Below are 27672 nucleotides of genomic sequence, written 5' to 3' on the forward strand. Positions count from 1 at the left end.
ACCTTTGCAGTACTGGAGCACTGTCTCCATGGCGCATTTCCTGTCTGTAGCCCACCTGATTCGAGCTGATCCAGTGATTTTGTTTTCCACAGGCCACCAGCCTTGCCACAGGTACACTTCATGGTGATTGTCAACAAGGAACAGTGCTAAGCAGTCAGAAAATAACAAACCCATCATCAGCCACTTATTAGTTCTTATAATCCCCTAAACAACCCCAGTCTCACATGCTTGGCAGCATGACAACAGGATCCTTTCACAGTTTACCAATCCCTTTTGTTAATCATCCAGCTAAACCTCAGATGGACTCTGATTATCTGACATAAACAATGTATTTCTATAGCAAGCTTTTAGGATACATATACATTCAATTAGTTCTCAGCATCTTTGTAAGGGAAAAATTAGTTATTTCTTAATGTTGTATAAGCATCACGTGCACACATTTTCCTGCAATAAATCAAGTTAAAAGTGCTTACAGCTACTGAAGCACTGTCTGCTGCACGATACAGTTATCTGTTTTCCTGTTCCTTAAGTATTTTAAAGCATATACCTGGTTGTGGGGCAGTGTAAAGATCCTCTTGCAAGAATGGCATGGAATTGATGACAGCAGGGTCTCTTGAAGGGTAAACATACTCAGTGGCTGAGAATTCTCCTGATGAACTACTGAGGCTGAACAGTCGGGGGGTGAAATTAAACTTTCCAGGATCTTAAAAGAACAGAATTTAAGAAGATTTGCAACAGAAAATGTCAGAGATGATTGTGAAAAATAAAAACATAATTTACAGCCACTTTTAAAGTGACTGTAAATTCTCTGGTTTTTGAAAAATCAGGAAAGACAACCAGATGTCTTGGCAGACTAGCAACAGCTGTGAAGAAGTTGAGCTAAACGGCTGGCTGCCATCAGTTTGAATCTGATCCTGGCTAGTTACTATCAGCCATTTCATAACTGGCTGTTTTGCAGCTTAATTGAAGCAAGCTCACTCAGAGTTAGCTAACAAATTTTCCACTTGGTAAATCAACTCCCCTGCTACCTTTGTTGGCAGTTTCAATGCAAAGACTGGATGGGAATGTGTGCAGAAGTACCTCCTAAATCCCTTCAGAAGAGAAGCAAAGTGTACTGGTAACGGTGTTAACTCTTGCTCTGAGCTGCCTGAATACAGATGGCAGCAGAAGGGGGAAGAACAAAATGAAACACTTGGTTTTCCAGCACTTTCATTCTAGAAAAGTATGACTTAACTCAGTAGATTTTTGGAAGCATCTCTCTGAAGGGATCATCTCAACTATCAAGAAGTTCTTCAAAAACTTTACATTAAATCTTACAATACCATAGACCAGTAAAGTAAAATGTGAGTGCCAAATCCAGGAAGGCAGATCTACCTTGCAGCATGCAATCATAGGCCTTTCGATCTCTCCTTCCTAACGCGTCCCAGAATCCCAAGGGCTCTGACCCTTCATCACATTCATGAATTGTCACCTTGCTGCTGCTGTGCAGCCCTGCCTCCAGTGGGCATCTACAAAACACAAAGAGAGAGAGAGTGAACCCAGTGTTCCTGCCCCAAACACAGCTAACACAAACCTGTTGGCCATTTGCATTATTAGAACCCCAAAGTACCCTCTAGGCTTGTTGTACACTTCATGTCAACACAAGCACTTTGAAAAATTATCAAAAAACAAGATAGGGAATTTCAACAACCATTCTCATACCATTTCTGATCCCATTCCCAGAGTGGAGGAGATGCTTACGTGAGCTCTCAAGTAGGGATTTTCACTGCCTGCTTTTGTAACTGCTGATGTCCTCCTTGCATGCTTTCCCAAAATAATTTCCTCATCCTTATTCACAAGAGTAGACTCTAATCCTCTTATCAACTGTAATTTAATTTGGTATTCAGATATTGAGCCCTCCAAATAGAAAGTGTCTGGGTTTTTTTGCAACTGTAATTAGTACAGTAGGAAGAATGTGGATGCCCCATTCCTGAAAGTTTTCAAGGTGCTTTGAGCAACCTGGTCTAATGGAAGGTGTCTCTCCTGGCAAGGGGGTTGGAACTAGGTGATCTTGAAGATCCCTTCCAATTCAAACCATTCTATGAGTCTATTAATAAAAGCATTCGACCTTCAGTGAAAGTGATTACAGAACATTTTCTCCCCTCTACCAAACCAGCTTGTCCTCCTCACCAAGCATGCACATGTTGCATTTGTACTCAGAAGACAGATTTATTTATTTCAAATTTTCTTTGAGTCAGACTATTTTAAGTAAATTGATAGCCTATATAACCATCTCCAAAATATAGGTCAGACACTCACTGTTCTTTTATTTTATTGGCTGCTGTTCTTCCTACATCCTTGGTGTGAGATTGAGCTTTGCAGCCATGCCACAGGTAGATAAGAGCTTTATTTATATTGAGGACAATCATGGATGTCCGGGAGCGCAGGCTGCTGCAGTGACATGCTACTTCAAGTAAGTTTCCTTCATTGGGAACTTCTCCTCGCACGCAATATAGCCTCCAGTCACCTGGAGCAGACAGGAACAGTGCAGCAGTATTACACAGTCACATGGCATTGAAAATTCAAACCCTCTCCTCTGGAACAGCTGTTCTCACACTGGATGAATTTCACCTACTGCATTACCTACATGGTCACAGAACAAACTAGCTAAGCACCAGGTTTGGCTAACACTACTTGAGAAACCCCAGTACAGAAAAGATGCCTTCTGAAACCTTGCTACAAGAGTACAAGTAATGAGAGCTGAAGAGCTTAACAGAGCAATACAGTCAAGTTCTGCTGTTTCATAAGGGGGGAAAAGGAAGACAAATACAGTATTCCTATCAGTTCCTCTTCCCCTCTGCACCTTAGGCACAGAAGGTCACATTCAGGTGCACACTGGAACATGTCCAAGCTACACTTGCATTGAAATTCTCCTACCTCAACTATAGCATTCAAGGAATATGTTACAAAAAGGAGTGATTGGGTAACAAAAGCTCAGAGCTTTCCTTGGAGCAGAAGAACTGCTCATAAAAACACCTTTTTTTTTCCCTATGTAAAAAAGAATACATTTTAAAGCAAACAGGTACTTAGCTTAATTAGAAACCAACTAGAACAATTTATATGTGCACCAATACAATCTTTCTATGCTCAAAGAAGAAACAGACTACCTTGAAACAAAGCATTGCAAAGCTGTCTTAAGAGTTTCATGGCATTAATTTCCTCTTTCTACAGGGTACGGTAGTTGAGACTGAATTCAAAGCCCTCCACAATATCTAAAAAAGGATTTTGGGGCAGAAGCTCTTAACTAACAATAATTTACTTTGTGCATTTTCTTCTTCCTCTTCCCTTCTTCCAGCATGCACAATCATCCCTCCTTGGAAGCACTGCAGGAAGCATGGGGGTTCTTTCCCTTGAAGCACTTGTACCTGGAAATTGAAAGCACCACTTTTCATTAGAAAAATGAAGCAAGTATACAGACTCAGAAAAACTAGACTCTATGGATTATTAAAAATTATATAGTTATGGCCATCCATGAAGATGGCTTTCCTTTTGCTTTAAAACTGCTGACTATTGTTTAAATTACCATATATCAGCATGCAATGGGTTTCATATGTGACCTGCATATTAAAAGAAACTTCTAGCTAGAATCCAACAATCAAGAGTTTCAGAGGATAAGGAATACCAAATAAACTTTGATTTAGATTGGTTTAAACGCCAACCATTACATTATTTGAACTCTTTACAGAACTGGTCCACCTTCACTGATGTTCTTTGAAAGCATTATGGAGGTAACTGAGGAACTGAAATGTGTTCAAAATTTGCTGTAAAACTGGTTCCTGTGACCACGTGCATGTTATCTGCTCACTAAATGTTGTATTTTGAGTATGAAACTGACGTGGCAAATTGCTCAATCAGCTTTGATGCAGAGACTCGCTCTTGAACAAGGGCATTTACATTTCTATTCTATGAACTCCTGTCTTGCTGGTCATGTCTACACTGCTGTTAAAAAAAGTAATTACAGCATGATCAAGGTATAGGAACTAACTCTAAACCTCCCACCTAGGATGCTGGTAACGGTGAAGCCACAGTATAGCCCAAGTCTGCCTAAAGACAAAGAAAGCTAGCCTGTCCTCTTGGCTTCAAACTAGCTGCATCTGCATTTGTTAGAATCTATAAAAAACAAGGCCATTTATGTCTTAATTACAGAGTAAACAAATTAAAAATTTCAAATTAATTTTTTGGTCTTGGCCTGCAGAAAGTGCTTCTCCTCAGCACTAGGAAGACAGTTCTGTTATCTGAACATGTACTTGAATTGAAGGCATGAATATGTGCTTCACATATTCCTGAAAGGAGAGAAGACCTCCTTCAGCCTTTCTCAGAAGTATAATCTTTAGAAGTGAGATTTGGGAATGACAATCCATAAAGGAGCTTACATGTCTCTGGCAGTTGGAGTAACGCCAAAAGTAATTCTGAGGTCTGACTATTTGTAATGGCAAGAACACCTTTACAGAAAGGGAGGACGCCAAAAAAGACAATTCCCATTTACCATTAGTGGCTACCTGGGAAGGCAAATCTTACCAGGCCTGCCACCTAGAAAGCTCACCTGTGCTCCTCTCTCTTCATCGAGTTCCACTGTCATCAGTGCCGATGTTCCTTTTTCACTCACTGTGGAGTGCCTTCCTTGCCAAAAGAAATATACACATTTCTCTTTTCCAACAGCCCTTACTTGTTGCTCTCCTTTTTGTCTGCTTCCAACTGTGAAACAGAAAGCACATGCTGAAGAAAGTGCACTGGCTATAGCTTTAAACAGCACATGGTTTAATCTCATCTGCCAGCTCAGCACTATCCCATCCAGAACAGGGAAGATAAAATGTCCAGTTGGAGGAACATTAAGCCTCCAAGCCAGCGTGTCCCCATGCAGAGTTGGCATTGTCTCCTCAGGTGGATGTGAGCCCCCCAGGCAGAGAAGCCTCTGTTGGCAGGAGAAAGAGATGTAGAAAGATTGGTACTATCTGGAGAAAAATAACTGACAGCACTTGAGCCAATTTGCATGTGAAATGGTATGTCCAGTTATATTACCAGAAGAGTGCATTATGGCTCATTTTCCACATTACACACTGTTCCTTGGCAGCAGGGAAACAGTAACTTTTTTTTTTTTTTTTAAAGATCGATATTTGGTTATTATGATAAGCAAATAATGTTTACAGCAAATGAAGTTCAACAATACAACCAATTATGGAATATTTCACTCTTTCCAGTGAATAGGGAATAAACGGATATAACTAAACCAAAGCTTTAAGAAAAGCTGAGAGTTTTAAAACAGATTCTTAAAAAAGTATTAAAACTTCTGCCTTGATTCCAGCAGTGCTGAGCAACATCCAACTGAAACACTTAGGAGAAAGCATACTGTTTTTTTCAAGTTGAGAATATTCAAACCACTACTCACTTCTAAAATTTATGGTTTTCAGTCCTATCTGTACATTCAGCTCATAAAAGTACTGCCTCCTACATAAAAATTTACTCTGTTTTGGAGTGATGGAATACGTTTTCATCCATTTGGATTAGAAGTCTGTTTACAGTTCAGTATTAGTGAACTTCTCCCAAAACTTACAAGCTTTCATGTTTTTCTTGGATTTGCCAGTATCTGAACTCAACGATCTTGACTAAGACCTACCTACGGTTTTTGGCTAAAAGCCTTAAGCTGTATAACTGTTACACTGCTTTCAATTGATTTTAATATACTTCTATTTCCAACAATCATTTTTAGACTATTTCTATTTAATTTACCACAAAAGCCACCTATTCTTAGTTTAGTGCCAGAAGGGCGAGTTCCAATGGGCTTCCTGAGCTGACTGATTCTCAGCCTTTACCTGCTGCACTCAGGCTCTTTGTCAGAACACTGCTGAGCCTGAAACCCACAGCAAAAGGTTTCCAGCAACAGCAAAAGGGACAGCAAGGGCAATGGGTTGGCAAGAGCTTTTCCTGTCATTGTTACCTATCTCAATTATCCAGCGAAGGTGTTCCTTGTTACTAAGCCTACGTCTCTTGCAAGATATTCAGACCACTGTCATTAGTCCAGCTGCCTTGTTATTTTGGTGTTAAGCTGTGGACACAATTCTGGCTTAATGAGCTGTCCTGTGAATGTGTACACCACCAATGTTGGGCAAAAGCAGAGATGGACAGCATTACATTTGATGTATGAAAAATAACTACTTTTTTTTCTATTGCTTTCTTTTAAACAAAATAAAATAAGAAGCTCTACTTCTTATGGCCTAGGAAGGCTAAATTATCAGCCCCAACCTTTAAAACAGCCTCTTATCCAAAGAAGTCTAGGTCTGGATTTCACCACTAGGAGCAGCAGTTTTAGTTGCACTTCTCCATGTTTCAGCAGGATGAAATGGAATTGTTCACTAACCTGTAGTGCTCACCATGTACTTCCACTTCACCACATATGTGTCTCCCTCATGGAATTGCCCTATGCTTTGCTTAGGTAGTCTACTATAGTCAAATTCCAGAATGTGCCAGACATCCACAGATGCAGTGATAATTTCAAACTGCCTCCCATCTTCTCCTTCTACAAGTCCATAGCCCCGGCCAATATTCATTCCATCCAAGACAGTGCCTACAGTTGTTTGAGGCACAGCTACCATTAGCATGACATCATATGGTTTAGAGTCAGATCTGGATTCTTCCTGTCAAAAAACACAGAGGAGAGATTTCTTTGAACATAGTTTTTTTTCTTCTTACCCCACCGTTCCAGTCAAACAGTTTGACTTCTGAATATTTCAGTACTTTAGTATCTTGTCATCTTTTGATGCCTTGTCAAAGCCACCTTGGCAGCATTCATTGAGCTGCCTGGCTCATACAGAATTAATTAATTAGTTAATTAATTAAAAAAAAATATAAAAAATACTATATAAATAATAATAATATAAAGCAACTCTAGGGGTTCACTGTAGGAGGTGATGCTTTGACCCCTAGGTCAAAGCTCACATGATAATAAATGTGCTCTGGATTCCTTGAGAACAAGCTTCCCTGGCTTCTATCCCAGCTAAGTCACCTAGTTTGAAATACCTAGCATGTTTATTATATGCACCTTCTGGTGAAGGGATTCACTAGAATTCTTCTCATTGAGTTTCTTCAGTTCTGTCCAGTCAAGAAATTTTTCTTTGAACAGTATGGTCTCGTTATGTTCTGTGAGTCTGCCAAACACAGCCCAGTCTGGGCGTCCTTGTCCCTTTCTGTACAAGGGAACAAAAGACATAGAATCAAATTGAACACTGTGAAAAACGGACAAGAAAACTAGGTATCTGCAATGAGAATAAATTTAAGTTACAATACCTGGGTATAAGGGGATTGCATTCTCCTGGATCCAGAGGATTTATGTCACAATTGGAGTAGTCAAAGGTGCCATTCCACAAGTGTTTTGCCAGCTGGAATGCCACTTTTCTCTGTGCTAAAGTAACTTCCTTTCCATGCCATACATATACTTCACTGCCAAAATCAAACACCAGCACCTAAAAACCAAACCAAACATAAAACACCAACAACCTACTATTAGGTTAGGTGATACCCTGGTCCTCCAGTTTCCTTGTGCTGAACAGAAATTCCTCCAAATATGTGAGTTTCTGCAGGACACTAACAAGTAGCACTGCAATGCAAGTATGGACAGGGCAGTGGTCTGTACTGTGATGTCTAATTGCTGAGGATGATTGGAAGCAAGTATGGGGAATGCTGTGAGGTGTATCTTTAGGTGACAGCTAAGTCACTAGCAGATTAGAGAGCTCTTATTGCTAAAAACCTGATTCCATTGCATGACTGACTGCTGTCCAGTTACAGCAGCTTTCCCTGACTTTTTGACCTATGCCTTGTCCTGCAGCCAGGGAAGGCTGACAGAGCACAACATGGGTAACTGGCTCACTAAACAGGCAGTGACTCAATACTTTCAAGAAAATGCATTGTGTCTAGTTTAGAAATCTGCTCTGATTCTGACTTAGATGGGTGAAATGGTTGTTTGAAAGGGAAAAGTCTGCTAAGGTTAGAAATAAAAACAGGGTTTTGTTTTGTTTTTCTGAAGTGCTACCTGTTTTGCACTTCATGATTCTGGAGTGAGCCACTGTTGACAAAAATGTTTACACCTCCTAAAACGGTATTTCACTTTAAAGATAACATGATCAAATTTCTTGAAACCTGTAGCACACTCTAGACAGCAAAGTGTTCAGAAGCCTTTCAGAAGTATGGAGGACCCAATTTTCAGTGATCCTCTCCATGAGCATTTGCAGTTACTGAAGGTCATTATCAGTTACATGTTCCTGCACTTACCACAGGAGCAGTAAGTGGCACGATACCTCTTTTGGTTGTAGCAGGGTGCATTTTGGCACCTTTCCCCAGTAGTCATCCTCAGGAATGAGCTTATCTTCTACAAGGCGGTAAATGCAATTTGTTTCTATTATTGCAGCTTCATACATTTCATCTTCTTCAGGACTTCCAGCAGCTTAAGGAAAAGATTGTCAAAAATAATAAAAGAATTAACATCTTTTACTAAACAGAACTGACTCGACTATTTTACTGTGATAGAACATCAGATATTGTAACTATAAGAATGCTTACACTGGTAATTTGTCTGTCCACCAAGGAGTTTCCAGAAGTCTTTGGCTGCATGGGTATGAGTATTTATTCCTTCTTCTATAGTTTGTATATAAGAAGCTCTACAGCCAAGTTCCCTCTTTGTCTGAATTAAAGTTGCAAGTTCTGAAGCCTAAGAGATTAACAGTTATCTGAAGAGGATTGCTTAAGTCTTTGGAATTCTTGTGCAGTACAAATGGGATATAATAGAGTAAATAACAGAAGAAATGGTTATTATTTGTTGCACTAAATAAACAGACACTGGAAAAAAAAGTTACAGAAATGCATTCATTCTTCCATTTACCTTAAAACAAGACCTGATCTCAATGAACATGGGAATAAAAAGGACATCCTGCAATTCAGACTATTTTTGTTTGAGTCCAAATCTGTATCCTGAGGATATCCTCTTTTCTCTTGCAGCTTCACAACCTACATGCTCCTACATCAGCTTTCATTCAGTGCATGGGCTAAAACATATTTTCAGGAATCCTTGCATATCTACCTGTCATGGACTATCAGTTACATGCCACTTTTTGAGAGAACTGCCACCAAGGATTGATCAAAGAGAAATATACTGCAACAGTTCTAAAAACAAATAATAAAATCCCCAAATAGTACTGACCTTTGCTTTTTCTATGACATTTGCAAATTCTCCTACCCATAAGAAACATAAATGTGGAGTTAACAACAGGAAGCAGTCTCCACTGTTCAGTGATGAGGCTCTAGGTTCAACTAATCTTGTTTGAACATGTCTTCTTCCTAAAGAGAAAATAAAGTTAATTTTATTCCTTCAACTACTATTATCAAGTGCCAAGATCTAATTTGTTTTCAATGAAATACAAACAACCCCAGCACATTTAGCAAAATATATGGAAACAGACTGTTAAAGAAGAATTAAAACTATTACTGTGAAAAGAGTTTACTCATGGAAAACAAAATAACTTGTTTCCTATCAACTAATATTTCTATTATTTCCTGTTCTTGGCTCAACAACTCTGTGTCCTTCTGGAAAGAAATGAATTAAGTAAATGGCAGACAGCAGCAAAATTCCAGAACCCTTTACATGTGCTTAAGTGAAGCTATGACAGAGTATCCGTAGGCAGTAAAAGGTGTTAGGAATTTTACTTTGCCAAAATAGTAGCTATTATTTCTGCAGAATCAGATACATTACTACGCACTGTAAGGGGAAGTGGAGCAAGAACACTGTCATGTCACTTCCGAGTTATACTGAGCACTGGAAGAGTGGGACAGTTAAAAAATTTCCATAGGAGATGGTTAGAATTTCTGAAATACTGTGTTTTAAACCCTGGAAGACACACACCAGTGGCACAATGCAAACTTATTTGTAAGGTTTAACTTTAGTCACGCAGTTGTCACTTATTCTTTTAAGTTTTGGACAGAAATCTTGAGCTGAAGATCTAGAGCAAGCTAAGCATCCAACTGTGGTAGCAACTCCCACATGTTACATTCAATCTATTATTTACGGAAAGTAAAAGCAGTTCCAGCATACCTTTAATTTGCAGGAGCATTAGCTTCTTGTATGGCACAGCACTGTTGTTAGAGTTTTGCTCTGTTAGATTAACACTCCGCAGGCTAATGTTGCTGAAGTTCTCTTTGCTTGCCAGGCCAGCAAGTGCTACTTCTGAGAAATTTGAGTTTGTAGACACTTGTACATAAAAAGAAGTTGGAGGAAAGACACACACACAAAAAGGACAAAATTATATTAAAAAATTGGGTGTTGCATTAAGAAAATAATTTCTGCCCATTATTTCCAGCTTTTCTTCTTATCAATAGAAACAGCAAAACCAGGTTGAACTCAGATTAACCACTAGCCCAAAAGGTTTATGGGTTTAGGATTACCTAAGTTTCTAGATATCATCCAAGAGTAAACTGTTGGCATCGGAATTATGTTATTTGGCAGAAACACCAACTCTATTAGGAAACGTGTCTTACCCAATGCTTTGTGAAGTACTGTGTAGATCTTCAATGCCTTATAAGTCATTAATAATAAAAGACAGCAGAGATTCAAGGCTAATTAACTGATATTCCCTTAAAATTTGGCTCAGACAGTGTGATGCAAGAGCCATTTGCAGTTCAAAGTCTTAGTCATGTTTTACTGTAAACGTAAAGCCCAAATTCTTGGCTACTTCTGCTTGTTGCTCAACCAAAGGCAAAGCACTTCATGAATTTATAATGCAGGGAAATGCTTCTCACGAGATGGCAAGAAAGTATTACACACATCATTAGCGTTTTCATCAATACAGTCAATGTTTAAAGATGATCTTTCTTTATTCAAATGTAATAAGGAAAACTTGTACCCCAAATGGTAAGAGTGGCTTGACAAACCTTTGAATAAATTTTACAATAATGTCTTTTGCTGTCTGCCTGGTTGTCAGGAGAAAGCAATGTCACAAGTAAAACACAAAGCCCTGCCACAAAGCACTGATCCTCTATGGAAATTACTCTTTAGGAGTCAAGAAGGCTAATTCTAGTTTCTGAGAGAAAATTAGGACCCAAAATTGAGGCCAGTGTACCTGAACAAAAGTTCATCTATTCTTGCCAGCTCTTGCCCCAGCATAATGTAACATTGGATCTGTTTTCCTTGATCTCCTGTCCTCACCCTGCAGGCACTGTGGCACACTCTCTCTCTCTCTGCACAAGGTGACTGTGCTAAAAATAAATAATTAAACCTACACGCAGGAGGGGGTTGTAGGTAGCTTTCCCTGAGGAAGTCACACACACCCTTCTCTGCAGACCTCCTAGACCGTCTACATTCAACCTTAGACTTCAATCAGTTTATTGCCACTCAGAGAGTACGTTCCATTCCTTCATTTCTGGCTTTTGTGTTGGGATATTTTGGTTCACTTTTAATTAAAATAGCAAGATGGTGTTTTGTACAAATCACCCTTCTAGCTTACTTTTTTCTACTTTCATTCTCTTTGACTCCATGAAGGCAACATTCAGTCTTTGTTCAGTGTATTCATGAAGAATATCTTGTCTTGCTGCCAGCATTTTCAGTGGGTTTCTCGATGACTGGACTCTGCGTGTAGGCCTAACTGCACGTTTGTGCTCTGCTACAGAAGATATCAACCTGAAAAACAAGCAGCGTTTATAACCATCAGGTAATTTTTCTAGGGAGAATCATCTAATGACAAGACATCAGGATCAGTTCCTCAATTCAGGCGAGAGCGTGATTTCAGAAATATGCAGAAGAAATGGCCATGCCCAGTACTAAGACAGACTACCTACATGATGACTTAGAGCTGAACATTGAGCACTGGCCCTATGTCTGCATTCAAAACAATGGGGAAAAAAGTAGTTCTTACTTTGGTGCATAAGGATCAAAGATGGCATCAAAGTCCTCATCAAGGTCCAAAGGCACTGAGGAAGAAGGGAAATCCACATGGCGATAGAATTTGGAAAATGTTTCATCATCATCCAGCTTCATCACCTCTTTCACGGATCTTCCTGTAACTGTCAGCACTGTCTCTTGCATCCCAGCAACTGCAGGAAAGAAACACCTTACCCAGTAATAATCATACTAGAGTTTCTAACTCTAGGAAAGGTAAACGTACCTTGTTTGGTAGTTGTTGGAGTGGGGATTTTTTTGAAGGGGTGGTGGTGTTTTGGTTTTTGTTGGTTTTTTTGTGTGTGTGTGTGTTTGTTTTTTTTTTTAACTCATGGTAGAAAAGTGTTGGTAAAGAATGTCAAAACAGTGTAACTGCTACTCATATGCAATAATCATTATACAAAAATGCTTGGGAAATATGCCTAAATGAAAAATTTGGGCACTATAAAAATGAGTTGTTTTGGTAGGATGATATAAGCATTTTAACTTCTTCTATATTTCATCTTGCGTCCAACCATATAATTCCTTCCTTTGAAAAGATCTACTAGAACTACAAGTGGAAAAGTCACTACTTCAGACTAGTGAGTATGGCAGAGTCATTATTCTACACTAGTGCCTCCTCTGCTGAAATGTGAACGCATTTGTTTATGGTATCTGACACATTACGAATTACAAAAGGTTTTTTGCCTTACAAATGGAGGACAGACATATGAAATAGAAACACTGGAGAACTCTAGACAGCTTCATAAATAGCAAACAAGCTGTACAAGGAAGCTGAAGAACTGCTATAGAGAGTCAGTTTTCAAAAAAGCAGGAAGGTGAATGAATTGTGCTTGGAGCAGCTTAGTGTCCTATCTTGATTTTAATAACACTAAACTACATTTAAAGCTGTTTCACTATATGACAATATGGTTCAGACTGGCTGTGTGGCTTTAAGAAATTTTGCTCTCAAGAAGGATGTGTACATCACATGTAGAGAAATAAGAAAGTTATTCTGGCATTTGTGATTTACTCTATCGTACATTTGTAATACAATAGAGAAACGCTTTTCTTCTTAAAATTTAGTAAAGACTGAATCACAAAAATAAAGCAAGTGATCAGTAAGTGTAGTCTGAAAAAAGAAATATTCAGTTTCTGTTACCAGATATTTTAACTAAGAGGTACTTTAATCCATTTACTGAAGTCAGAGAGTGGATACACTGCCACCTTTGGTAACTCTACCAACCTTTGTTATTTAGCCTTCCCAAGAACGACTCCAACTTGTCAAGCTTCATATCTGATTCCAATTGCATATCAGGCCTGGCTTCAATTTCTAAGCAAACCAGAAAGTAAAACCTGTTAATTGACAGAAAGTAAAAAAGCCTGGACTTATCTCAGCCATTTTTATTCCTTACCTTCCAAGGGCTTTGTAGACTTCTGCCGGTTACTGTAAGGGGATGCTACTGATGTTAGAGCACTTGGAGAAGCCAGGCCTGTGTAGGAACAGAGAACATAAGAAATGCAGTTGTGACTTCAGCCCGTGTTCCCAGCAGTGATGACAGGGAAGCTATTTAGGGAAAGCAGATGAGCCTGGACACTTCCTATAGTCTGGAATATTTCCCCAGCCTCCCTAATCACTGTATTAGAGATGGTAGAGTGCACTGCCCTACCCGCTCCTTTAGTCAACAGTAGCCTCAGAAACCACCCCATTCACAAGAACAAAGTTTCAATTCCAAGTGTCTGTAAGCAAGTTAACACAAAATACAAGCTTTCTCTTGAATACAGTAATTTTAACCTTTTCAAGATAGTAGCAGTTCACTTGGTCTACATTTTGGATTCCAGTTCTACCACAAGCCACATTTTAAAAACATGCAAGTGTTCTGAACAAAAAGATATGGTTAGCAAGGAAACTACCAAGATCTTGTTTGGCACCTTCACCTCCACCGCGTCCTCACCGCCTTTTTTAAATTTCAATGCATCCCTATTAATACACGTGACAGGATGCAGTTTTGAGAAAACATGGAAATGGAAGCAGAAATGGAAGTCAGAGTTCCCATCATATTAAGCACTACTCCCTCCTTTTGTTGCACTCTCCTCCACCCTTTTCAGTAATTATCATAAAGCAATTCATCCTGGACCCAGTGGATAAAATAAGACGATTTTTGTTTAGTTCTTTTCATGTGAATCTACGTTGCTCTAGTAATAGAAATGGCACTCTATAGGATTCATGGATTTTATTAGGTAGAAAAGCATACCAAAGGAACGAATTGCATCTATTAACTCTTGTTGCCTAGACTTTCAGTAAATGGGGGAACAGACATTTACACCTTTCTCTAATATCTGTTTTCCACTTAGCTATAACTTACTAATTACTGAGCCATGTAAGTTTAAGCCTTTAGTTATTTTGATCAGATTAAACCAATGTTGTGCTGGGACAACATATACTAACCATGTTTCCACTATCTTTACTGCAAGTCCTACTTGTCAAACACCAAGATAGATTTAGAATATAACTGGGTAGCTTTTCCACAAGCAATTTTTCTCCCTTCTACCTAAGATTTTTAAAGTTCCAGCAGGTTTTAAGTCGATGGGTAAAGCCTCCATCAAGACATACTTGAGAGGACACAGTTCTTAAGCAGCTCTACCAGGATTTAATCCACAACACCACATGGAGAACTGCTTAGTAAAGGATGACCTTCCAATTAGGACTGAAAAATTTTCAGCCATAAGAAGCAATTAAAATACAGCATCTGTGCACATGCATATAACGAATATGTGATTTTGCATTTCTTTCTCATAGCCTCTTAAATTAAAAACTCATCATGATAATTTATTCTTTCAGGCTCTAAAAACAACACACTTGTAACTAAAATCCCACTTGGGGTACTTTTTTTAATGCCACTGTCATGGTGTTACTTTGCTTCCTCAAAAGAATGATCATAGCACTTAAAGAGACCCTTGCAAGGTAATTTTTTTCCCATTAAGAAGAACAATGCTATCACCTTCTATTCCTTTCCAAAGACCAATATATTTGGGAAAAAAAAAAGAAAAAAATCTCAAAAAGCAAGTCTGTGGACAACTGAACAGTTTTTCTTGGTGACCCTCCAAAGTAGGTTACTCTTTACACATTGAACACTGGCGTTTCTAGCAGCAAAACAATGTAAGCAGCAGCTAAAAGATTTTACTAATAGATGTAATTCCTAATACTGTGTATTTGCTTATCTGCCAACAGAATGTGGCTTGGATTGCAAACAGTTACTCCTGTTGCAATATTGCCTTCGCTCTACAATGATTTTTTTTTTGATGGTTGTCATTTAACTCAAGGTTCATTGTTGTTGTGTTTAATAACCAATGTTTGTTTTGTAACAAAACAAAATCTAGTATTCATTAAGCACAAGAGGTCAGTTTAAGTGCCTTCTTCCCAAACCTATCATCTTCCCAAGAGCACTGTGAGAACAGCTACATTTCTACCATGTGCAGCCTTCAGAGACTCCTGCCCAATTCAGAAGAATAATTAGGTCTTGAAAAAGTGACTGAATTCAACAGATTAAAAAAAAAGTCAACACTGCTCCCTTGCCATTTCTACTTCCTGGTTCTATGTAGAACCAGAGAATCTGTTCAGTGATTTCTTCAGCCAAACACAGCACTGCAAGTTGTTGTACAAGACAGCATCCATAAAAATAACACTCGTTTGCTAAATATTCCCAGTGTTCCTAAGAGTGGGGGAAGTGCCAGCAATAGCAACAACTAGATTTCACAATTATTCTCTAGGCAGTGCAGCTGGGTTTTCAAAGGAAGGATAAATAAGAAAGAATAATCCAACTATGCCGTCTGGGTTGTATTAGAAGGAGAAACAAAACATATATCCCTGTTCAAGTGATAGACTTCCACCAGTCAGAGCCCCGTAATAACTGGATGGCAGTGTAACAGTGCAGAACAAAATAGATCAATATGAGGGCCACAAGAAACTAAAGTGAACAGCCTCATGACGTGATATTCAGCTGAAGACAAACAATCCTCCTCTTGCTAAACACAGATACTGTTTCTGCATAGCTTTAGCTTGACTTTATTTTGACTAGACAGATAAGAGGTGTCTTATTTATACTGGGATCATTTCATCACTGACCTTTTTTTACCATTCGGCCAGCTACAGTGAACTGTGTGGAGTCATTGGCTGCTCCTTTACCCTTGGACTTCCAGGCTTCTTCTCGAGCTGTAATCAGGTGTTTCCTTTCCTCAATGGTCATTTGACTCTCCTGGTTATCTGCCATTCTTTGCTTTTTTGGGGAAAGAGAGAAACAGGTGTTAAAAAAAAGATAAATAACCAGGATACAGCTAAAGACTGGCTGAACATTTCAACTGCCAGATGCAGAGGGAAGGAGAAGGAGAACAAGCTACTGAAGTGAAGTCACAGACACAGCTTAGTGACGCTCAGATGCTTCACTGTCTTGCTGCCCCATCACAATGTGACTATGAGGTTTTGGTCTGTGCTCTTTGACCTTTTCTTGAACCTACCAGCCAGGGCAAATGGTCCCCCTCTAAGCAAAACAAACCATTCACTCTGCAAATGATATAATTTTTCAGACCTCGTTCTTTTGAAGCATGACTCGCTACACAAGTGAGATCACTAAACTGACACTGAGCAGATGGTTTTGAGTGTGCAAATCTGCAGGTGGCACAGGGAACAGCAATGAAATGGTGTAACTTCAGTGCATGACTCCTGAATCAGTCTCTTACAGTAACTCAATTCTCCTGGCAGGATTAGCAGCTTTATCTCTCCAGAGGCTGCTCACTTTAGTTCCTATGTCAGCTTGCTCTACTAAATATTTTTCCAATGACTGTGATCATCACCAGCACCCTTTTTTTTTTCAGGTGACCCTCAGCTTTCCTTGCTTGCTTTAGAGGTTATCAGCCAACAGCTTAAGTGATCAGAAGCAGAAGGTGAATTATCTTAGTGCCCTCCTAACTCAAAGGATTGATGATGGTACATTAAATAGGAAAGAAACTGAACTTACACACTCTGCTGTAGCTATGTCAGGCCAAAGAAATATTACTTTAATGCACTTATCTTAAAAAAGTAGCAACATTTTAGGGATTATACTGCATAGAAATCAGATGTAAAAGTATTTTTAGTGCAAGGGACTATCAATGCTAGAATTATTTTCAAATTGTATGTTATTCGTCATTTTTCTTCACAACCTTGCTGCTGGAACTGAAAAAAAAAAATTAAAATCTCAAGCTTTAACACACCTCTAACTCATGGAACCACAGAGGGAAAATGCAAAAGTATGCAAAAGCTTGTGAACATAAACATTCTTCTTCTTTCAAGATACAAGAAAGAGATATAAACCCACTTATTTTTTATTTTCGTAAAAATCAAATAGACTAAATAAATAAGTCACTTTATATAAAAGCTATTGTGACTGCAGAGGACACACTAAAATAGAGATTTCATAGCTTTCAGCATTTACCAGGATCAGTAGCCATCAGCCAGAAGAGGGAAGACAAGCCAGAAAATAGCTTGTACAAGGACTAGGACCATGAGAGTCTCCACTCTTTCCCTCTAGTTCCATATATCTCTGCATCCTCCTGCAGTAAAACTTCCTTGCAATTTATCAGGAAAGAGCACTGGGCAGCCAGACAATGTGACTGCAAGCCATGATAATCAAGATTAAAAACTGTGATTTTTCCCTAGAACTCGGAAACGTTCAACAGAAATGACAACATGGAAGTCTCTTCAGTGTCATTTCCTCATCTGTCAAAGCCTCAGAATGCTTTAAAGAAAAACACTGAAGTATTTATCTTCATTTCCCCAAGTCTATACCCATTCCAGTGTCAGCACAGCCACCTCTGGGATGAACAGTTGGCAGAAAAAAAACACAGCAACATACTAAAGGAGACTTGGGCAGGAAATTAATAAATACCTAATGAAACCACAAGGGAAATTTCATACACAAAACTAATACTTTTAACTTAGTAAGGGTGCTGACTTCCATTACAATACGAAGGGAAGTGAGGGAGAGGGAGAAAGAAGTAGAATCATATGGATTTGGTTTAGTTTTGTTTTTTGTTTGGTTTGGTTTTTTTTTAAACTTACAAGGGGCTTAATTTTGGATTTTGTCTTCAGTGAATACCTGAATCCTCAGAGTCTGCAGAGCTACTGAAAATTCTGGAGAAGCAGACCTGGAAAGTGTGTGTATTAATCACTACACACTTGAATTGCAAGAAAGACTGTGAGTAATTCTGGAGTTGTGTCAAAGGACAAAAGAGAGCAGCTGTCTGACAGCAAAAACAAACTTTTTTTTTTTTAATGGAAGATTTCAAGCTGTTCCATTGGGCAAAACATCTTTGGAGTTCTTAAAAAATAAAATCTCAGATTGTACGTGTATGTTACACAATTCAGAGAAATTCCATATTAGATCTCTTCCTAATGCATGAAGACTCCCACTTTAATCTACAAATAAATAAACTAACTAAAAAATTATAAAGTGAACAGATACCAAGCAATCCCCAACCCATTTAATTTCCCATAACAATCCTGGTGAAAAACAGAGGTATATGTCATGATTAAATAAAAAAATGATTTTTCTATAGCTGGAAAGCTGACATGAGCCAATGCAACTGTCAAAAGAAACTTCAGAAAAAAAACACCTGGTAGTTAGTTGGGAGCAGTTTAGAAAGCTTCCACAATTACCACATGCAGCATTTGTGAAGGAATGAATAGGTCAAAGAACATTCCAGTTGGGAGAAAGTATGTCAAGAAAGTTAAAACTCAAGAAGTTTTTAAGTATAAATTTTATTTTCAAGTGAAAAAAAAGTAAGACATGAAAGGAGAATCTCAAATTTGCAAACGTAAAAAAGTAAAAACAAGAATTAGTATGTAAAGAATGAATAAAAATAATAAATAAAAGTTTAGGAATAAAACAGTTTCAGTGTGGGTTTTTTTTTCATTAAAAACGTAGTTACTTTCAATGAAATATTCTAATTCATCATGTAAAATAGATACATGTGTTCATTGATGTCTTAGGTGAAATAATTGGAATATAAACACAAGCAGTGAATTTTTAAAAAAGCCTTTGAAAATGGGAAAATATACAGGACTGACAAAAGCTTAGATGGAAAAAATATTTAGAGGAAGTAAAACTAAAGCATGTAGGTACAGGTCACACAAGCTGTGTTGTTCCAGAGACCCACTAAAAGACTGCTGGAAAGACAATCAATGAAGAATCAAATCACGGGCATGTAATTAATGCCATTCCACATGGCATTATGGAAAAAAGGTTTAATCAAAATGGTAAGTTTGATGAGCTCAAGTGTGATTAAATATATTAACACAGTTACCTCTGATTTCTTTAATATATTTGACTTAATCACAGATGACATTCTGAGGTGGGTTTTTTTGAGCAATATAAAAATATCAGAGCAGCTTACAGGGTGCAAACTAGATAACTGACTGAAAAATTATTTCTAAACAGAAAGTACCCATGCACTGATCTGATTCATCCCAACTTTGATTAAAATGTTTTCATGAACATGGGAAAAAAAGAGATGCAGTTCTGCTGAGAAGACCCTCATGAGGACACCAACATACACAAAGTGATGAAGATAAAGAAGAGATAATCATATAGATGGGTAAAAAAAAGGGTATCTGAAAAATCTGGTAAATCAGGATTTTAAGAGAAATGTTATTTGAAAAGGGAAACAGGTAAACCCCAGAAAATTATGAAGACAGAAAAAGAGAGAGAAAAAGTCCCATGGAACAGTTGTTTTGAATTGATAATCTGTACTGCAATAGCTCATCCATTTCCAGCCTCCATGCTTCTACCCAGGATCGTGACAATTTTGAAGGGTTTCAGGAAAGGGTTGAAATATTTTTTTCAAGATTTAAAAAAAAAAAATTACTTCAGATTAAATCAGATGAGTATATATTTTCACTGAGGAGAGGGTTAAAAGTTACATTTTACACAGCAAGAATAATTACATATGAAAAATCACTGAATATTGCAGGGAGTTTTTTGTATGCTGACAATTAAGAATACAGACTGCATATTTTTCTAAAAGTTCCTGTTTTAAGTCTGAGAAGGATTTATAGACTCAATGCAAGAAAAGTTAGAAACTGGGATTACTTTTCTCCCACTACTTGGCTAGGTTGGATGATAATATTGGTCTTTTCTAGCACTGCAACACATTTCTTGAGGGCATGCACAGGCACTGCACTGCTTCTGCAACGTCAGTTCATTCTAAGGAAGGGGCCACACCTAGGCAATGCTCCATTTTGTACCCTACAATCTTCTAGTCCAAGCATGTTCCTTTTAGGTCACAAGAACACAACTGAGCAAGTGGTTTGTTAGCATGCTGGTGTGCTCTTCAGGGGTTTGGTTTTGGTTTTTAATACAAGAAATAAGATAATTCATGGTTTTCTGCATAGAAGATCAAGACTGCTCCTACCCAGGGGAGTCCAAACCAAGAATGAATACAAAAAATGTATTTTTCAAAAGAGGGTTCCATTTAAAATCAATCTTTTAAATTATATAAAAGAAGAATCCAAAAAGCATCTATTTCCTTTTTAATACAAGTAACTTCTCTAGTTTAAGCTCCTAAGACAAAAAAACTGCACTAGAAGACTCCAGCAGTTTTACGAGTAGTGTAAAGTCTCTGAATTGTTTTCCTCCACAACTTTATATGGGTCTTGTTATAAGAGAAACATGGGGAGAAAACTCCAGTGCAAACACGTGCTTTTCTGTTCAAAAGTGTGTTCAAAACAGAACACACTCAACTCATATTTGGTGCAAATAACAAAATGATTAATTGTGCCAGGAAAAAAACCAAACAACCACACAAATCTGCATGTACCTTCACAATGTGCTAGAAGAAAGCAGCTTGGTAAAGGGGCAGGATGTATCTCACCACAGTCAATGGAAAGATGAACACTTTTTGGCTGTTTTCCTTTTAAGACAGATGGAATGAACAGCCCATTGAAGGACCTCCCCTAATTACTGGAGGGACATTAAGTTAGACTATATGTTTATCTTCTAGATACATAAAGCTGGTGAACTCTGTCACACCAAAATTAACAGGTGATCTGAAGTAAAAAATAATAAGCTATATTAAATCCAGAGTTTATGGAGAAAAGGTAATACTAACACATTTCAGTTACTAGTCTAAAATTTAATATTTAATTTAAAAAATTGTAGTAAAAGATCATACTCAAAAACAGCTATGAAAGTGAATGTGGAAATGGTAAATATCAGTCATCTAAATGTTTATAGTATATCCAGTAGCCCCTTCCGTACTCACCATCCTCTATTCCAGCAGTGAGTATTTGCTCCTTGAATTCACTGCCATTATACACATACTGGTCAGAATGCTCCCCACATGTGACACAGACTGTGTATGTGTGGGAATGAAGAACCCAATGGATTCCTAGTAGTACTACAGCCACAGATGTGAGCTGGGAGGTAAGGGACAACGAGGTGTAATATAGCAGAATTAGATTTGCATAGATCTATTGAGAACTTCCACTGAACTCTCCTTGTTTTCTTGAGTTTTTCTTCAGCTTGTTTCTTTGCCCACTCCTGCCTTTGCATTTTTTACCTCTGATCATGTGAATCAGGTACTGTTTGCTCAGATCAAGATCTACTATTGTACTTCTGCTCAAAGACAAATTTGTTACGTAGAAAGTTTATATTTCTCGTTATCTATTAATTCTTCGTAAGTAAGTTCTTCAAATTGTCTATGATGGAATTGCAGAGGTATGGACATGATTTTGAGGAAGACTTCACATGAAGTTTCTCTAACATTTACTGGAACAGCAGCAGAACTCTATTCCCAAGCAAATACAAAGTTAACTCTACTGCCATAAGTTGCTTTGGAAATATGTATCTTCGACCTGAATGTAATTTTCTGTCTTACTCCTCCCTCCAATAATTAAATACAAAGTTTATAGAGCATTTCACCTTCCATCTCCAAGGATGACGTTCATCAGAAATCAGAGAGCTTGATTCTTTCAAACTAGTACTACAGACCTTAAAGGAAGAGAGAAGCAGGAAGATGGGACAGTCAGAGAATAGAAGCAGGATGTGCCAAGGCAAAAATCCTTTACACAGGCACTAGGGAAAAACACTATAGGAAAGTCACCTCTGAACAAAAGTAGCTTGTTTTTTTACAGTCAATAAATTATAGGATGTTATGTCTTACACTGTATATGCACATTACTTACAGGGAAGTCAGAGTACACAGCATTTTATTCTAAAATAAATGCTGTGCAGTTACATACTACTCCTTTTATATACCCTTTTTAACAACTTGCAAGTTTTCAATATCATAACAAAAATAATGTTTCCTTCTATTACTTTCTCAAATATTGTCTAACATAGATATAGAATTTTTAGAAAAGCAACCATTAGAGAAACAGTAGAATGTATATTGAAGAAGAGTACACAACATAGTGGTATAACACTACGTTTCTTTAAAGCTGCATTTACTAAGCTGGTTAACGAGTTAAGAGGATTATTAATTTTCTATGTAAGAAAACACTCAAAATGTGCTTACTTGAAATTGTTGAGCATTTAAATTGTGCAGACTTTTGCTCACCTGATTAATAGGTAGAAAAGGATGAAATTTATGGAGAGCGGGTATAACAGGAGAGTAAGTAGAAGCATATACAGGTTCCTATGACAAGGACAGAAGCAAAGCAAAGGAATTAGAAAAGAACTGAACTACCAGAAATGGAGATGGGGAAGAAATAACTCCTCTTTCCCTAATTTCTTACTTAATCTTTTAATCTTCTAGAAATGTTTTCCCTATTGGAAAGCCAGAGATAAAAAATGTTGTCATAATACAACAGCACACTTACCAAAACCATTCCATGCAGGAATTATCCAAGTTAGTAACAATATTACTACAACTCAACACAGAACAAAACAGTACAGCTGGAAGATACACTTTTCATATGCTGATAATGTTTATATGTCTATGTTTTCATGCATCATTAAATGGATGAACCATGTCAACAACAATGTGAATGATTCTGCTGGAAGTTTAATCAGACCCTGCTAAATAACAAGCCATCTATTTTCTGGATGAAAGGAAAGAATGCTTACTAAAACTGGGAGACCCAAATGCCATCTGGAGGGAATTGCTAAGCCCATAGTACTACTCAGTGAAGGTGAGTTCACCATTCTAAACAAAGCCTACAAATAACCCCTGCCCCAGAGCTGGGCTTACCCAAAGCTGATTAGACATGGCTTTATCATCTATAATTCTTCTTCCTTTCTATAGGTTAAAGCAAGTGTGGAACATGGCAAAGAATATTGGAAAACACAGCTCATTAGAGTGGCTCAAAGTGAAGCCTAATCATTAGTTTCAGCTTTGATGAGAATGAGATACAAGCACTTAGTGGATGCCATATTTGAAATGGATAAAACTACTACCACAGCAAGAGACTAATATTTTGCCTAAAAGTCACTTTTTAAGGGTTCACCCCCTTTAAGGTTTTTACACACTTCACCTCTGAATAATTTTGAAATGACTGCTCAGCCCTAGCCTTTAACATCAGTGCTGAGCTGCAATTTAAACTTAATGTAAGAATTAAGTGTTTCAAATGTCAGTCACCAATGCAATTGCAATGCATCTGGTAACCACATTAATCAGGGACTCTCTTAAAAATGGCTGACTATAAAATAAGAAATTTTCATTCCCGTAAATCTTGCTATTTTGATACCAGGGGAAGATTTTAAAGTTAGTAACTTTTTCTACTCATGAAAAAAGCCCAACAAACTGGAAATCTTCCATCCATCCTAAACTGATGAACACAAATATACTAAATCCAAAATATTTTTCCCAAATAAAAGGGATTTTTTTTCCATTAAGACATTCATCAGTGTACAGTTGTTCCCCTGATGTTAGAGCTATTCTTTGAATTGTCCAAGTATGTTTTACAATATATATAAATGACTTAAGAAGGCTCATAGCTTCCAAAAAACTTTCCTCCTGTGTGCAGCAATCATCAAAACAGATGCTGGACCTCCAAGTAAATCTCCACTTCCCCCCCTCATTTGTACTGCCTTTAGTTAATTCCTTAGTCCCTTCTTTTTTTCCCCATTTGAGGTTGCTCTGTCAGCTTTTTCATGAATTTTACGGGTTTTTTCTACAGTTTAGTCTACGTATAAATTACTATAACACATTTGGAGAAATATCTCACCATGCAGAGAACTGTGCAGAAGTCTTTCGACTAGAAGTGTTGAAACAGCACTATTTAATATAACTATTTTATAAAGAGTATGAATCTTTCCACTTTCGTTGTTTATATGAAATCTAAATGTACTTTAATAACTTCTAATTTATACAGCCATACTTCAGTAATCAAATCTCCAGAGCAGGTTAGATAACCTTTTAAGGGAGAGACACACACACAAAAGAAAACCCAAAAAGGTGTCTGACTACATTAACAGAAGTGTCATACTGCAATTAAAAATGTCAGGCATTACTTTGAACCACCAGGGCATGACAGAAGTTTACACACCCTTGAAGTCGATGCACAGCTGCCATGTGTGGAAATTGTATAACTAGCTCAAAATGCAGTAATCAATACAGTTTCTGCTTTTTTTTTTTTTTTTTGCAATCCAGCAACAGAAAGAACCAAGATTCTCAAGTACACCACAGTCTCAAAGTTCTACAAACAGAATTCAGTGGCACACTGCTTCATGGTTCTCAAAGGATAACAGCCATCACATTGACTAATTATCAAAACGAGTATTTCTAGATTTAAGGGCAGCTGACATGGTGTCTTGTAAACAGTGTGGTCAACTTATTAAAGGTTTACATTATTTCTCATATATCACATAATGAATCAGCATCACAAATATCAATACAGCTCAAGGAGTTGTGTATCTTACATACCCAAGTTTTCAACCATTGACAGACATGCAAATACTTTGATTTTGGCTCTAAACAGCCAAGAGCTAATATGAGCTATTAGAGTGGGTGACCCAGTGTCACAGAAACTCCCATTGCTAGCACTGTCACTTCAAAGCTTGTATCCTTCAAGCACTTCATGCTCGCTTACTCGCTTTAAAAGCCTAACTCGTGCTATACTGAGTGAAGTTGCTGCACATGGAAACACAGCAGGGAGGATATGGGTGCTGAGGACTGAGAAGAGAACAAAGGATTTGTCTCTGACTAAAACTTGGCAGCTGTTAAAAGCTTTTTCTCAACCCCATTGTCTCTAGCTGGAGTACATTTGTTATCTGATTTCAACAGTTGTCATTTTGGAGACTAGCCTGTTAAAAATGTGACCAAAATTTTGCTTCCTTTGCTGAAACTATTTTTACTTTAAGATATGTTTCAAACTAGCAACTGGATTTTTGAACAAGTCTGCAGGGCAAAACCAAATCAAACTATATAAACCAAACTGCAAAAATCAGCTTTCTTGTTTTCTGTCCAGTTAATGCAACAATTGATGAGCCATATGTTCAGGCACAGATTTACCTTCAATAATGACAGATCGTGACCTTAACTTGTAATATAGTGATGGAACAGGAGACTTTTTGTTACTGTTTGTCTATACTATTTAATAGAAGCAGGACCTTCACAAATAATTGGATCCAAAGATTACTGTCACCATTAGTAAAATTTGTAACACAAATTTTATTTTCACTTGTCATCTGGGAAATACTCTTTCAAATAGTAAAGGCGTTGGAAACGGCCTATTTTATCTGACATTGTCATTTTCAAAATACTAGACTCAGAAGGGAAACAAGTCCACATTGGCCCCATATTTTGAGGCAGCAGTCAGTCCATTTTGAAGCAAATCTCCCAGTCATCCTCACTTTCTGTGCTTTGGTTCACACTGCAGAATGCACAGACTTTTGCACGAAACTAAGCCCTGAAGTGCCCTCCCAGATTCCCATGTAACACTAATGCTGGTAAAGGCAGTCAGGCCACAGGACCAGACCAAATTTAGTCTGAAGTTTTGCTTCAGGCTAACCAAAAGAAGCAAGTATAGCATAGATAGTAGGTCCTCAGCAGTAATCATTCTGATTTACAGATCCAATTCTGCAGGCCAACATAACTTACTCATGTATAGACATAACCAGAGTGTGCTAACAATGTGGACCTCCCTTTCCTCTCTACATCTTTCTATCCATCTCTCTCTCTATTCATTAACACTGATAAGACAGAAAATCCCTGTCCTGACAGTTTTGGCTCTCCAAAACCTGAAAAGATCATGCAAGATAACCAAAAGCCAAATGGCTCATGAATGCTCTGGTACCTGCATTTCCTCAGTGGTTCTAGGATCCAAAATTACTGGTCAAAACCCCAGTGTTTGCATAGAGATGACACAGCTTTAGGAATGTGAAATTTTTACAAGCCCACCCATACATAAGAAAACACCTGAACGAAGTCTTAAGGCAATTTCATTGTGGGAGGGGTGTGGGCGGAGGGTAAGGGGAAAGGGCTTAAATCATTATACATGTTCCAGAAGCCTTACAGACCCATTTACTAGTTCATAATCTTCTGACGTAAAGACATTGTAACCAATATTATATGTCCCAAGACAGTGAAGCTATTCTCATTTAATGATCTCTCATGTTGGGAAAATTGTTTTCTAAACAAGCCCGACAATAAGAGGAATAACAGGAGCTAGTAGCTAATATTAGGCATGCCTGTCTAGTTGGATGCGTCTTCAAAAAGCAAAAGCATTTCAAGCAAGATGTTTTTTCCAAACAAGGACAGTTACCTTCTTCAACAGCTGCTCAACTTCTTGCATCTGCATACTACGATCAGCAACAGGGACTTTTGCATACTCCTGCTTTTTGCTGAGCCTGCTCTTCCAATCTTCTTCACCACTCTTCTTCAGCAATGCCAACCTAGAAGGAAAACCATGCCAACAGGTAGCTTTAAACACTGTATTTCCCATTATCCTCAAAAGATAATCTTACTGTTTCATTAATGCTGCATTCAAGATAATTTGAAATTAGGTTTTCTAACATTAACTATAGTTATTTACATTTCATACACATATACAAGGCTCACAAACGAACACAAAGCCTTTACTGTACATGTTGAACGGGAATCATCTGTCAAAACACAGACATCTAGATTTGACATAGGCACCCCAGTTAATTTGTATAATCAGCGGAAATTGCCAATACAGTCAAGGAGACCAAGGTACAACGCAGATCGCCCTAAAGTAGACATATAAATAGGTTAGATTAGTAACTGTTTTTTTTCCCTCCCTTCTGTTGATAAGGCACAGAGACGGACTAGCGTGGCTATGGATACTTATCCTGCGGATGACCAAAGTTAGAAATACGTATCCTACCTTTAGTCTTCTTTGCACTCATAAAAAAAATTTTTAAAATTATTTTCTTCAAAACACAAGAAGAAAGAGGTATGTTCAGCAGGCACACACCAATTAGGTCTCAACAGGCACATCAAAGGACAACTCTACAGTTACTACTTTCACTACAGCTCCAGGGACTGAGGTTACTATCAGACTCCCCTGGATCACTTAGTATCTCCTTGCTTAGTTCAGGCGTTGCTGTGACACAGATCAGCAGCACCAGTGCTCTAATAACTTGGTGCTAACTACACTACAGCTGTGAAATCTAATAGCAAGATTCAACTCATTTAAAGGATGCCTCATATTTATAATGTGGATTACCATTAATCTCAGTAAGTAGGATCTTTTCCAAGTGCTGTTTCCTAATCTTGAGCAAAATTCTGAACGTAGCTCA

General features: G+C 37.9%; 1 protein-coding gene across 2 annotated transcripts in view; it reads right to left on the reverse strand.

Moving 5' to 3' along the window:
- The window catches only part of SVIL (supervillin), a 103681-nt gene that overhangs the window by 6608 nt on the left and 69401 nt on the right, over positions 1-27672 (reverse strand). The window contains exons 17-37 of one of the 2 annotated variants that reach the window (XM_039380672.1): positions 26673-26802; positions 22526-22603; positions 21889-21957; positions 16059-16209; positions 13348-13425; positions 13179-13265; positions 11931-12108; positions 11523-11695; positions 10115-10270; positions 9227-9363; positions 8590-8737; positions 8328-8473; positions 7321-7496; positions 7076-7220; positions 6395-6671; positions 4583-4734; positions 3299-3404; positions 2299-2506; positions 1375-1508; positions 548-703; positions 3-146 (exon numbers count right to left, since the gene is read on the reverse strand). In XM_039380672.1, coding sequence (XP_039236606.1) covers positions 3-146; positions 548-703; positions 1375-1508; positions 2299-2506; positions 3299-3404; positions 4583-4734; positions 6395-6671; positions 7076-7220; positions 7321-7496; positions 8328-8473; positions 8590-8737; positions 9227-9363; positions 10115-10270; positions 11523-11695; positions 11931-12108; positions 13179-13265; positions 13348-13425; positions 16059-16209; positions 21889-21957; positions 22526-22603; positions 26673-26802 — 3029 coding nt within the window. The remainder of the gene's footprint in view (positions 1-2; positions 147-547; positions 704-1374; positions 1509-2298; positions 2507-3298; positions 3405-4582; positions 4735-6394; positions 6672-7075; positions 7221-7320; positions 7497-8327; positions 8474-8589; positions 8738-9226; positions 9364-10114; positions 10271-11522; positions 11696-11930; positions 12109-13178; positions 13266-13347; positions 13426-16058; positions 16210-21888; positions 21958-22525; positions 22604-26672; positions 26803-27672) is intronic. The other variant, XM_039380673.1, reaches the window with a different exon arrangement.

This window comes from Pipra filicauda, unplaced genomic scaffold, assembly GCF_003945595.2.
Source record: "Pipra filicauda isolate LSUMZ 115617 unplaced genomic scaffold, ASM394559v2 scaffold1_size10287979_pilon, whole genome shotgun sequence".
Lineage (NCBI taxonomy): Eukaryota > Metazoa > Chordata > Aves > Passeriformes > Pipridae > Pipra > Pipra filicauda.